The sequence below is a fragment of the Salvelinus alpinus genome, chromosome 25 (genome assembly GCF_045679555.1).
Source record: "Salvelinus alpinus chromosome 25, SLU_Salpinus.1, whole genome shotgun sequence".
Taxonomy (NCBI): Eukaryota; Metazoa; Chordata; class Actinopteri; order Salmoniformes; family Salmonidae; genus Salvelinus; species Salvelinus alpinus.
This window is the reverse complement of record NC_092110.1, coordinates 6,224,260-6,238,472: the sequence shown is the minus strand read 5'-3', so window position 1 is coordinate 6,238,472 and position 14,213 is coordinate 6,224,260. Positions and strand designations below refer to the sequence as shown.

The 14,213-nt window shown below is 46.9% G+C and overlaps 1 protein-coding gene across 20 annotated transcripts in view; it reads right to left on the bottom strand.

Annotated features, from left to right (window-relative positions):
* Positions 1-14,213, bottom strand: part of LOC139553273 (gephyrin-like) — a 117,064-nt gene that overhangs the window by 7,312 nt on the left and 95,539 nt on the right. For 6 of the 20 annotated variants that reach the window (XM_071365419.1, XM_071365424.1, XM_071365428.1 and 3 more), the window contains 10 exons: positions 12,121-12,162; positions 10,674-10,748; positions 9,007-9,072; positions 7,743-7,785; positions 6,906-7,043; positions 6,360-6,404; positions 1,248-1,340; positions 1,003-1,058; positions 380-499; positions 52-110 (listed from right to left, as the gene is read on the bottom strand). In XM_071365419.1, the coding sequence (XP_071221520.1) occupies positions 52-110; positions 380-499; positions 1,003-1,058; positions 1,248-1,340; positions 6,360-6,404; positions 6,906-7,043; positions 7,743-7,785; positions 9,007-9,072; positions 10,674-10,748; positions 12,121-12,162 (737 nt within the window). The remainder of the gene's footprint in view (positions 1-51; positions 111-379; positions 500-1,002; positions 1,059-1,247; positions 1,341-6,359; positions 6,405-6,905; positions 7,044-7,742; positions 7,786-9,006; positions 9,073-10,673; positions 10,749-12,120; positions 12,163-14,213) is intronic. The other 14 variants (XM_071365422.1, XM_071365429.1, XM_071365433.1 and 11 more) reach the window with 7 other exon arrangements.

Here is a 14,213-nt window from a genome sequence, read left to right as displayed (position 1 = left end):
GGAATTGACCCCACCAGTCCTGATTGGTACAACCTAAAACTTCTCGCTCACCTGATGTCCTGTCCAGGGCGTGCCTGTACCAAGATCCGCACCTCCAGCTCTTCTGTGCCCTGCAACGACATACAGGTTTAGTGAAGAAAATACAGTACAGTATATTGTAAGGAAGAGGATTGTGGCAGACGAGTAAGTGTATGTACAATATAGAAAAGCTGTCAGTTTGTGGAGAGGAGGTAGAGGAGACAGATGAGAGAGAGTGTTGAGGGAAACGGGGAGTGAGTTGAGAAAGAGAGAGGAGAGAGACAGATCGTATGTTATTGTACAGTGTATTCCAATAAAGCTCGTTGTGACAAATTGAGATTGGGACAGGAAGTTGACTCACGTCCTCAGACTCCCGGAGCAGTTCAGTGTCCTCCACCTGCACCACAGCATCCGCCCCACAGGGGATAGGAGCCCCCGTTGTCACCCTCATCACCTGACCCGGCATCACCGTGTGGGTGGGCTATTAGGGACACACACAAGTTGAACATTATAAATAGGTGTTAAACATGCTTATGGCTAGACTTTTAAGGCATTATAGCGGCATAATTATGCATTATAACTGCCGGCATGGAGTAGTGTTAACATTTCAATTGGGAAAAATCTAAAATCGACTGTACGCCATTTTCACAAGACGCACTTGAGCAACTCTTAAACATGAGGCCCCATAGTGGAGGCCGTGTGACAATTGTAAGAAAGCCGAGCGGAGCGTTGCAGAGACGGGGTCTGTGTGTAGAGTAGACCCCGATATAACTCTGTGTAGAGGTAGAGAGAGGACATGGTCTGTCTCTGTGGAGTCTTGTAATCACAGCTGAGCCAGTGACCTGTGTAACTCCACACTGCAGGACAGCCCATGGGAATACACAGACTCACACAGACGTAGGGAAAGGGAAGGAAGCTCTTGTTATAGTACGTTCAAAGCAACACTCCAGAATATCAGGGCTCACAAACTGTAAAGGACCTCACCTGCTGTCCTGCCTGTGACTCTCCAATGATGAAGCGATCCCCAGGACCATCAGCCGCTGAGAGGAAGAGAGAGAGAGGGAGGGATGGATGGGGAAAGCGATAGCAGGAGAGAGCGAGAGAACTGTGAGACATAAATAGCTGAAAAGGGTGCAATGGTCAAAGACACAAAAATAAACATTAAAGTCGAGCATTAAATGTTTGTAATCGCTCAAACTACTGTACACCCACTAGTCCTGGCATCTCACCTCGCACGGCATAGCCATCTTTGACTGACGCAGGGAATGGAGGCAGGTTGTCTTTGGCGTAAACGTCCTGCGCCAAGACTCGACCCATCCCATCTACAATAGTAGAGCAAAGTACAGTGGAGTAGAAATAAGGGAAAAGGTACGAGGGAAAGAGAGAGAGGAGGAACAAGTTTGTCATTTCACACATCAATTGGAGGTGTACACAAGATGTGATATGCATGCTGGCGGGGTAGGCTGTGTCCCTCTATGTTTTGGTTAATGCTTGTAAGTGTATGCAGTGCAGTGAGGATGGGCCAGAGAACACATAAGTTATAACCATGCTGCCACACAATCTGTTGACAACAGCACAGAGACAGATGCTGGTAGGACAAGACAGAGTGTTGAGTAGGTGTTGTGAAGAAGACAAAATCGAGACACACAGATAAGCCTACATCACATGAAACCCTTGCTAGATGTGTGTGTGTGTGAGCGTGCGTGTGTATGAGAGAGGGAAAGAGAGGGCTGGGGAGCCAAGTGTTACACTGTGACGCTAGCTAACGCTGACGCAGCGGAGCTACTAATTACAGCCTCTCACACACACACACTCCTCTGGGGAGAGCGCGGGGAGCTCACTCTCAGCACATAAAAGAGAAGAAAAAACACAGCCATGGTGAACGACACAGAAAAAGAGAAAGAGAGAGAAATAGCGAGAGAGAGAGAGACTGTGACTGATAGAAAACTGAGGAAAACATTGACTAGGTACAGACTCAGTGAGCACAGTCTGGCTATAGAGACCGGTCGTCACAGACAAACCTGGCTGCCCAGGGAGGACAGGCTGTGCTCACTCTGCTCCAGGGGAGAGGTAGAGACAGAAGTGCATTTCCTACTACACTGTGACAAATACTCAGACCTAAGAGCATATTTCTTTCCCAAAATTATAATTCAATACAAAGAATTTGAAACTATAAAAGATGAAGAAAAATTCAAATATTTGTTGGGTGAAAAGCCAAAATGTGCAGTTTTGGCAGCCAAATATGTGTCCTCCTGCCACAGCCTGAGGGACAGCCAGTGAAAAATGCAAAGTAATGTTGATAATATTTCCCATTTAGCTTAGTTTTGTTTTGTCTTTCGTACCAGGTCATGTGTCTTCTCAGTCATGTTGACACTGGTCTACTACTGTTGCTTTAATGTATTGTTGTTCTGATTAATATTGTTGTTGTAGCTGTTATTAATGGTAATCCCATGTCCACTACTACTATTATTATTACTGTTAGTCCCACCATTTATTTATATATAAATATATATATATTTTGTGTATATATATACATATATATTTTATTTAAATTTTTCGATATGTATACTTTGACAATGTAAGTAATAATAACTTGCCATGTCAATAAAGTCAATTGAATTGAATTGATAATTGAGAGAGAGAAATAGCGAGAGAGAGAGAGAGAGAAATAGCGAGAGAGAGAGAGAGAAATAGCGAGAGAGAGAGAGAGAGAAATAGCGAGAGAGAGAGAGAGAGAGAGAGAAATAGCGAGAGAGAGAGAGAGAGAGAAATAGCGAGAGAGAGAGAGAGAGAGAGAAATAGCGAGAGAGAGAGAGAGAGAAATAGCGAGAGAGAGAGAGAGAGAAATAGCGAGAGAGAGAGAGAGAGAAATAGCGAGAGAGAGAGAGAGAGAAATAGCGAGAGAGAGAGAGAGAGAAATAGCGAGAGAGAGAGAGAGAGAAATAGCGAGAGAGAGAGAGAGAAATAGCGAGAGAGAGAGAGAGCGAAAGAGAGATGGCGAGAAAGAGCGAAAGAGAGAGAGAGAGAGCGGGCTTTTCCTCTATTGAAGGATGATTAGAGGAGACTTACTGTTCTAAAATACCACATCTGATGAGCAGCTAAATATAGAGCATGTCTTTTATACCGTGATCAAACAGATGGATACGGAGGTATCTATGGAAACAGACGAATACACAGCGAACGAAGAGCCACGACACACTCGCCTCGCCTCCGTCAAGCTGGCTGACAAGACAACCAAAATGTAGCTGGTTAATAACATCGCACAACTCCCCATGGAACGCAAGACAGAACTCAACTACACACATAGCAGAAAATACACACACAACGACGAGACAGGTAGACACAAGGGGCCCTCAAAAATAGAAACATATGCTCTCTATTAGCTAAGAAACACGGCAACCTGATGCATTACACATCACAACAGGAGCAACAAACAAAGACAGATACCATAAAATATTCCCACTACACTTTATTTCCTCATAACAGGACAGACAGACTGATGCATGATGTACACTGGTGTGTGTGTGTGTGTGTGTGTGTGTGTGTACCTGTGATAGTTTTACTACCAAAACACCAACAGTGATTCTTACAACACCATTCTGCTACACCGGCACAGCCTCCACCTCCTGAATTTAGTTTAAATATCCAATCTCCACTGCTCTATGGGCCCATCAATCTCTTAGGCGTTCCTTTTATCATTATATTAACCAACAAGACAAAACAGCACTTTGTAAAGTACCCTGAGACCTTACTTACTGCCATCGGAGAGAGTCAACACGCCATTTCAAAGATTTATGAACAGTTTTTCCTGGCGCAGCCGTTACACCATCGCCCATATTTACTTTGGGTTGGTCTCAGAGAGCCTATGGCCCGTCGTGATGCACTAACTCACGGTGTGAGTGATGCTCAACTTTATCCCACACAGTCAGGCCCCTACACATACTGTTTTCTTTCAGAGACAGGACAGTTGGGAGGAGAGACTGTTCAAAGGCCAGTGGGTGAAGAGTGCCTTGGTCCTCCTTTCTTTTTGGACAGTGGGTGGGATTCAAACTGCTAGACCACCCTCAGGCGACCTACAACCACTGTTGATTGGTGAGGTGAACTTATCGCTCTCTCGAGCCCTTTTGTTCTGGGAGTTCAGGGACTTCTTGTGTCATCACCTTCCTGAATGTGTTCTTGGGTTACGTTAGTGACGGGGTCATGCACTGGCTTTGTGATTCCCTGACGCTCGTGTCAACGTCACAAAGAGTGTGTGTTCCTTCCTGTCCCACTGTCTGCAGTGTGCCTCGCTGTGGGCCTTACTCGCTCGCGCCTGATTGGTCGGGTGCCTCCCCCGTCCCGTGGTGGACGACGACCGTGTGCCCAGCGGCTGTTGCTTATGCAGATGATGGGAGATGGGAAATGACAACACAGAAAGCGCTCCCAGAACTGGGTCACTCACTTCTCTCATGGCCGACAGAAAGAGAGAGAGGGCGTAAGAAAGAGAGATGAAGGAGGAAAGATAGAGAAAGGAGAGAAACGGAAACGTCTCTAACATATACAAATCTATTATTTAGGCTTGGAGCAGAGAACAAATGAAATCAATGGAGCAGGACGCCCTGCAAAAAACTTAACAAGCACAAAGAACATGGTTGTTCTGAGACGTTTTGTCTGAGCTGTGGGGTGTTTTGTTTCCCCAGTGTTCAACTTACACCTTCTCCCCTGTGTGTCTATGTGCTGCCTGGGTGGGCAGCTCTTCTACCCACATAGATGCCAGTCACAACTGGCAGGGGGCGGATGAACTCTGAGCCCTCACATTTGACCTTCGCTGTGCTGGCAGAGGGAGAGGGCGGTAGGTATGGCAGAGTAAAGCTCGCCCACTCCTGCATTTACATATTTGTTTTAACATAAATTACAAACTCCTCCCGAGTTATTCTAACACGGCGTGGTCACTGAACCCAACTGCTCAGGCCATCGTGGTGAAAGATCCTCCATAAATGTACAATACTAATGTAATATGAGGAGGAGGTTAGTGGGTGGGTTTTGCAAGCATCATGCAACAGATTCAGAAGCAACCGCAACATCAGCACTAGTAGCAGCCTATGGCCCGGCCTAGTCCCTCTATTGCCCCTTAGTGGTCAGGAGGTGAAATGACCCAGTGAAGAGAGAGGAGGGTGTTGTCGTCGTCCCGTCCCCCCCAGACCCCCAACCCTGTCTGCCATGGTCTGGGCAGTGGGTACTCTGGGAAGTGGGCAGGCAGTGGGGTGGTGTCGTTTATTTTTTTCATTTTCTTTTCAGTGGGGTGGTGGTTGGTGGTGAGGAGGGAGGCATGACATCACCGATGACGTCACTGACCTGTGTAATGCCAGGGCCCCAGGGAGGAGGCGGCATTAGCATGATTGGCCCCCGGGCCCCCAGCCACGGCTCTCCTCTCCTGCTTTGGCGTCCCTCCTGTGGTGGCTGTGGCTGAGATAAAGTAAGGTGTTTTTTTGCAGTCCGCCCCACTCAGGGGCCAAATGGGCTTAATGGGGTCTGCTCCACCATGGCCTGCCGGGGTTAGGGGCCATCGTTGTTGCTCACACACGTGCTACATTATCCCAACCACCCCCAATATATAACACTGCACACCCCTTCCCATAGACACACACAGAGAAGCCATAAATATACCAAACAGCAACACACTGCAGGCAGCAAGGTGACTGAGGCCATGAGTCATTCAACATGCACCGGACACTGCTCTCAGTTAAGTGTTGGCAGAGAAAACAAGACGATGGATGGAGACAGAAATAAAATACGGACCCAGCGTCTGCTAAATGACTTAAATGTAAATGTCTTCATTCTGGACTTGTGTATACTATGGACTCTTGTTATGTATGGGTGACAATGCTCCGTATTCTAGAGAGCCATGGGTCAATTCTACCAGAAGCTAGTTTCCCCAGCTCTATTCATGGTGTAAAATGTACTGTCAAGTGTGTCTTTGAAAACCCCAGATTACTTGTTGTAAACGAGCAGGCTAAGCACCTAAAGTTGACCTATGTGAAGTCAAAACCTGGACCATCAATGTGTGGTCTAGGGACTTCTTTGGTATTTTATTAGGATCCCCATGAGCTGTTGCGAAAGCCGCAGCTACTCTTCCTGGGGTCCACGCAAAACATGAAACATGACATAACCCAGAACATTAATAGACAAGAACGGCTCAAGGACAGAACTACATACCCTTGGCCAAAGGTCTGGATGGTTAGGGAGGTGTATGCAACAGTCAAGAGGTGTGTGCTGTTTATTGGCTTGCAAAACAATCAATCAATCAACAATCAAGCCAATGAAAGATGAGAACAGGCAGGTAGGCGGGGACTCAGACAGACCGATAGACAGGATGGAATGGAGAGCATCTGGGTCAGGTGGAACAGCTGTAGGAACAGAAACATCATGGGCTCAACACACATATGATACAGACAGACAGACAGACAGTACTACGGACAATAGGTAAAGGGAACTACAGACAGAAGGTATGGCGTCAACAGCCATACAGAACATCTACAGACAGTAGGTCAGGGGTATAGAGAGGGTATGGAGTCAACAGCCATACAGAACATCTACAGACAGTAGGTCAGGGGTATAGAGAGGGTATGGAGTCAACAGCCATACAGAACATCTACAGACAGTAGTGAAGACTGAGTGAACAGTATGGCTGATGTTAGGGATCATAAGAAAGGCATGTCCGGTGACGCGGCCATGACTGAGCTTTCTGTCCGTCTGTTGCTCGGTCTGCCTCTCCGTCGGTCTGCCTCTCTATCCGTCCGTCCATTTGTGTTTTTGTCTGTCCGGCCGTCAATTTTCCTACTTGTCTCTGTTAGTCCGTCCGTCCGTCCGTCTCTCTGTCAGTCAGTCTGTCTGTCCGTCCGACCCACCTCTGTAGTTGATGATCTCAGTGCCGAGCACAGGGGTCATCTCCAGTACAGTGATGAAGGCCTTATCCATGGAGGTGAGGGGGAAGGGAGACATGCGGTGCCGGCGGGCCACCTTGGTGATGTCCACTGCACTGTGACCTGATGGACAGAGAGAGACGGGAGAATGGTGAAGAGTGTAATGGGGAGGATAGTTGTCTTTCACCATCACACATACTATGACGGTGATGTAGTTGTAAGTAAAACTACTCTTCAATAAAGCAGCTATCACCAAAGTCAGTGCTAGTAAGAAAAGCCAAGAGCTACAAGGGTAAGGCTCTAATCTTTCACTCAACTTTTGTGAGGACAACTTGTTTTTCCCCTGAGTTTTACTAGGGAACTGGTCCCCCCCCCCACACACACACTAGTGCTGAGCGATCAACTAATTGACAGATGTCAGTTCAATTATTTGAATTCCATTTCGCGTTTCCCATTTTGCACACCTTGCGCTGCAGTTTCTCTAGAAACAAATCAGATAATGGCCAAACTGTGCAATGTAATAGGGAGTTGCAGGTTCCAATAGGCCAAAGTTCTACATAACTATCACGTTTTCTGAGCTAAACTAACTACAATGACCATAATCCATTGAGCAGGCTACTTCAAGTAATGTGATGTGAATAACTGATGGTTAATAAGTGGTCAGTTACTACCATCATGGGACTTGTATTGTTTTATTCAGTGTCATTACAGCATTCAATCCACATAAAGCATAGTGCATTTAAAAAAAATCAAAACTGAAATTGAGAGAGAAAAATAAGCACTAACACACACTCAGAGAAAATTCTCGATCAAATAACTTACTAGCTCTCAGGATGTTCTCTTTGCTGCCACACCGCGACTGAACCTAGACAGCGAGAGAGACAGCGAGAGAGACAGCGAGAGAGACAGCGAGAGAGAGAGAGACAGCGAGAGAGAGAGAGAGACAGCGAGAGAGAGAGAGACAGCGAGAGAGACAGCGAGAGAGACAGCGAGAGAGAGAGCGAGAGCGAGAGAGAGAGAGAGAGAGAGAGAGAGAGAGAGAGAGCGAGAGAGAGAGCGAGAGAGAGAGAGAGAGAGAGAAGGAAAATAGAGGAGGGGGGAAAAAATGGAAGAAGAACAGCGAGAGAGAAATGGTTGAGGTGAGACCACAATGGGAATAGAGGCCTCTGTCCAAAAAGGATGAAAACATTCCACACTGGCTCTAATATACTGGAAGGGCCATATACATTCTACACATCCATCAACTTCTAACGCAGAACATAGGGACAATCACAATCAAAACGATCCTCAGAACATGAATGGCAATAAACAAAATCGATAAGATGAGGATCCCTTAGGCCAAGGATAGTGGATTCGTCTCACAGAGCAGAACATGTGTATGGGGAAAGTGGGAATGGATAAGGGGCACTGCTTCATTGATTGTACCCCATGTAGGCCTAGGTTTGGTTTAGAGTTGGTTTGGGAAAGAGGTGGGATTCACTTCACATCACAATAGTACAGCGGTCTTTTACAGGTATATATATATATATAAAATACTGTCTGCAGTACGTATATAACCCCTACCTGGAACCTCTGAGACCCAATGCCCCTGGCCTAAAAGGAGAGTGACACATGAGCAAGCTAAGGTCTGGTGGAACAGACAGAGACCCTCTCTACCACAGTACACACAGTACGACCAAGATTAAAAATCAACCAACCAACCACAACTCAAAAAAGACCAGCACTACTGATGAAACACCGATGCAGTCAAAAACACTGACGGGGAGAGCAGAGAGAGAGAGAGAGAGTAGGAAGGGATGAGAGTGAGGAGGCACAGCATGGTCCTATAGCCCACACGAACGAAAGCGAGAGACCAGAAATACGTGGCATCTTAATGGAGAAAAGAACAGAGGATGAGCAGAGAGAAAAAGACTACTGGTGAACGGAACTGATAATCCATATATTCCACCACCACACGATACAGCTACTCAAAAAAGGAGAGCATGTATGTTAGAATAATAAATAGATTGCTACTGAGGATAGAGTGAGTGATAGAAAGGAGAGAGAGAAACAGAGAGAACAACAGAGAGGGGTGGGGGGTAGTTACTCGCGAGTCGTAGGTCCTGCTATGGCCTCTGTGGTCCTCGTTGAGCCCCTCCAACCTAGAGTGGAGCTACAATACAGTAGCATATGGACAGGACATGACAGAGACAAGAATTTTACAACAGACAGAGCAGAGGAACGCTAGGAAACAGTAGCTACAAGTCATCCGCAGTTTAAGGTTAGGTAACCCGCCAGGGTTGAATGAACCAACAGACAGTAGGAATAAACTGATCTATAACCTAACTAGAGGTCGTCAAGTTCTAGAGTTGAGACGTGAACAGCTGTACCTGAAGATAAAAGTGAGGGAGGGGATGAAGTGATAAAAAGAATGAGAGAACACAGAACGATGTGTGCTCAGGGCGAGGAAGGATGACTGAGCAGGTGCAACACAGCGTTACTGAAACTAATACGTCTCAACACAGATGCACAGTAAGACACTGAGCCGTACTGGCCCGGGTAATGGTGGGGGTGGTGGTGGTGGAGGGTAGATTTAGTAGAACCACCTGTTAAAACAGGTCTGTACAGTACAGTACACCCATCTTAGCACCATAAGTGGAAGGGAAATAATGGCCACGCAGGCAACAAAACAAAGGCTAGCGGTGAGATGAGGTGAAGGTTGGGGAAATGGGATATGGAGGATTCTGTCAACATTGGCCTTGTGTAATACTATGGATCAACTCGCCGAGGCTGGAGATAAACGGGTTAGACTACATAAATAATAGTAAGGCAGGAGCTGAGCTCCCCTTAAGCGCTCAACCTAAACAACAACAACAACATTGCATTAGACAAACAGCGACTACGCAGTAGGACGAGAAGTCATCACAATAGCTAGGACACAACAAGACTGGAGGGAAAATATCTGAAAGGAGACGGTCTCTAGGGAGATGCTAGACACACACACACACACGCACGCACGCGCACACACACACTCCACTGAGCAGATACGTAGGCAGGCAGCTGCCTTATGTTCAGGCAGGCTCGTCTGCCTTTACCATGACAACGGTCTCACAGGAACATGCCAAGTGGAGGGAACATAGTCACTCGCTTCACTGTGTGGTCGCTGATGCTATCCATCTGCCAGCACTGGGTCTCTCCCTCCCTTTCTCCTCTCTCTTCTCTTCTATCTTTCTTCCGCTGCTCATTATGCCCATACCAGACGTCATGGATGAAACAGTGAGGCGAACAGAGAAGGGAAGGATCGGGTGAATAATTGAATGAATAAATGACAGAGTGAAGAAATGGATGAACGGGAAGGAAATATGATTGTCTTTGCCAGATGCTCCAAAAGATACTGAGAAACAGACACAGGGACAGTACACACACACACACACACACACACACAACCACCGCCACAATGTCCACGTTCACAGTATGTCATCAAGATGAGATGTGAAGCAGAAACAGATGAGTTAACATGTCGATGAATGCCAATGAGCACTGATTACTGGGGACTGAAAGAAAGACATGAGAGCGCAATTGAAAAACCCCTTACTCGGTGATTACCCAATCAGATGGATCAATCATAGCCTGTGGGCCAGGATGGCAACACTGCTGAATGCCCTCTAGTGATAAACGGAGCCTGTCACAGACCTGAGACGACAGGAGGCCTTTCTGATGGCCCTGAGAGTGGTGTGTGTGTGTGTGTGTGTGTGTGTGCGTGTAACCATTTACCTGGTCCAAGGTAGAGTACCTAGACTGGAGCGTGGTGACCTCATCCAGGTGAGCCCTGAACTCTCTCCGTGCGGCCTGGAGAAAGCCACAGGACAGTCACTCACCTGGTCCACACACATACCACGGACAACCATGCCAAACACACACACACACACACACCTCCAATTCCCACCCGTCAAACCCACTACAAAGCAAGCACACCTGCTGAGACTGAGATGAGAGATGAGAGAGAGACTACACAGGTAATGACTGACTGCAATGACTAACAATTATTTAAACAAACAAAGACAAATCGAACATGAAAAAAGTAAAAACGCCCTGAACCGCATGAATATGAACCTACTATTTATACGTTAACTATCATTGACTCAGTCTGAAAACAACAGAAAACGTTGCGGTGTCTAAATGATCACAAAGCAAAAGAAACACGGTTACTCATCCCATGGTTCTATAGGAAGTGTGATGATTAGGACAGGAGGGTATTTTTAAAATGATCCATCTAAGAGTGGATTAGATTTGAAGCCTAAGGAACAATAGAGTGAGGCTGCCTCCCAAATTGCACCCTATTCCCTTTATAGTGCACTACTTCTGACCCGAGCCCTGTGGGCCATGGTGAAAAGTAATGCACTATAAAGAAAATAGGGTGCCATTTGGGAGGCAGACAGAGAGGGTTTATAATGAAGAGAAGCGAGAGTTCAGAGATTGACTCTGTCTCCCCTACAGCTACACTCTGTGTGTGTGTGTGTGTGTGTGTGTGTGTGTGTGTGTGTGTGGTGTGTGTGTGTGTCGCAGCCCAGTGTGTGTGTGTGCATGACTGTGTGTGTGTGTGCATGACTGTGTGCATGACTGTGTGTGTGTCGCAGCCAAGTGTGTACGTGTGTGACTGTGTGTGTGTGCCGCAGCCGAGTGTGTATGTGTGTGTGTGTATGTGTGTGTGTGTGTGTGACAGATACTCCAGGTCAGCGCAGGAGGTCATCAGTTTGCACGATATTGAGGGGCTTTGGAACATGGGAAGGATTAAAAAAAAGATATAGAAAAATGATGAATAATGACGTTCTACGATATTTAAAAAAAAGGGTTGAAAAATAAAACATGAGTCAAACAATAACATTTAGCCGGTAAACTTAAAAACTCAAGAAATAGCCTACAACAAAATAATACTTTTAAAACCTTATATAGAGTGTCTCCAGATGTATAAACTCTTGGGTCATCAGTGAGATGCATGCCTGTTTGAGAGGTTGGGGGGATTACAGTAAGGGGAGAGGAGGGGTGAGGCAGGTGGAAGGATGTAGGGAGGGGACGACAGGAGGAGGAAAGGATGGTGGAAGGGTCTCGAAGGAGGCAGGAACGAGGGTATCCGACGAGGACGGGAGATAGAAATGAGGGTGGGGTGGTGGATGGGGTGGTTGCCATGGCGACGCAGGAAGATTGACACATGCTGAGGTACCTCAGAGACACTATAAGTGGATGAGCAGGAGGGGAGCCGGGCCTAGGGACGGTACCGTGGAAGACAGCGATAAGGGGGAGAGGGAGAGAAAGGGGGGGGGAGAAGAGGTGAGAGAGATAGGGGAAGAGGGGAAAGGAGGGAGGGAGAAGAGAACAGGATTAACACACAACAGCCAGTGGCAGCCGCAGGCAGGGCGAGGCAGGAGAGGGAGGACAGACAAAACAGCGCCCCTACTGGGGTGGTGGACAACAGTTGCATCTCACACTGGCCCTGGATACAAATACAAGGCAGGAAGAGGCCCAGTTCAAATGTTGACAGTCAAACAGGAGTTTTGTCCTATGGTTACGCACTCGCGTTCTCCCACCCCTACTCTACTGTACAGACAACAAGACAGAGACCTATCCTCACAGTGTTAAGTTCGATATTCAATCCAAGGATGCCTGGAATAATACTACGATAAACCATCACAGTGCTGCAACAGGAAGCAAAACCCAGCTCAGCAACAAAGATATATGCTATTGTTATTATTACATGTGAAAACTACAATGAGAGTTGTGTCAAACTGGCAAATCAAATGGGCTGCTAAGGGAACAACTGCAGAAAAGGATTGGCTTCGTAATGGAGGATGAGAATAGTGCTAAGACAGTATAATGGATGGGGTCACACACACACACAAACAAAGGTCAAATAAGGGGAGCATATTTTGGTCCTGTTTCACTGCATGTAGAAGTGGGTAAACTGTATGAGTATGAGGTGTGAAATCTGTTTTTTTGGGGGGGGGGGGGGGGGGGGCAAATCCCAACTCCCCGAGACACCATCGGATAGTGGGGTCACGGCCGGGGATCAGACATTATTGACGGCCACCCTGGAGCAATTAGGGTTAAGTGCCTTCCTCAAGGGCAGGTAGACCGATTTTTCCCCTTGTGGCCTCTGGGAATTCAAACAAGCAACCTTTCGGGTTAATGGCCCGACTAGGCTACCTACCTAACCACCTCACACACACGGAATGACACTTTGAAAAAGGGAAGGTGGTATTACACACGTCGCTTGGGTTAGGCTTTCGTTTTGTCAGTTTGTTCACGTATGAGTCAGGTGGCTACATGCACCTTTTCACCTCGTGTTACTGATCCGTCAGACTCGGTGACGTGTGTGCGCGCGTGTCTCTATATCAACCATAGGGTCCCTGTGGTCCTCCTTGAGCTGACCTCAGACTCCTGCTCCAATCATCAATCAACGTCTACGTGTGTGTGTATTATAGGGGGGCGGAGGGTGCAAGGACAAACCAATGGACATTTATTACAGAGACAAGTGGGCGTGTCATGGGACTGCTGCTCAATACTGATTGTTCATAGTTTCAAAACACACACACACCGATGAGAGACTGAACAAAAATATAAAAAGCACCATGTAAAGATCACAGAAATGTTTCATACGCACACAAATATTATTTCTCTAAAATGCTGTGCACAAATTGGTTTAAATCCCTGTTAGTGAGCATTTCTCCTTTGCCTAGATAATCGATCCGCCTGACAGGTGTGGCATATCAAGACGCTGATTAAACAGCATGATCATTACACAGGTGCACTTTGTGCTGGGGATAATAAAAGGCCACTCTAAAATGTGCAAATCCCAACTCCCCGAGACACCATCGGATAGTGGGGTCACGGCCGGGGATCAGACATTATTGACGGCCACCCTCAACGTTGTGAACAGAGTGCATCATGGTGGCGGTGGGGTTATGATATGGGCAAGTATAAGGTACAGGCAACGAACACAATTGCAATTTGAATGCACAGAGATTCCGTGACGAGATCCTGAGGCCCATTGTCGTGCCATTTATCCGCCGCCATCACCTCATGTTTCAGCATGATACTGCACAGCCCAATGTCGCAAGGATCTGTACACAATTCCTGGAAGCTGAAAATGTCCCAGTTCGTCCATGGCCTGCATACTCACCGGATATTGAGCAAGTTTGGGACGCTCTGGATCGACGTGTACGACAGCGTTCCAGTTTCTGCCAATATCCAGCAACTTCGTACAGCCATTGAAGAGGAGTGGGACAACATTCCACAAGCCACAATCAACAGCCTGAT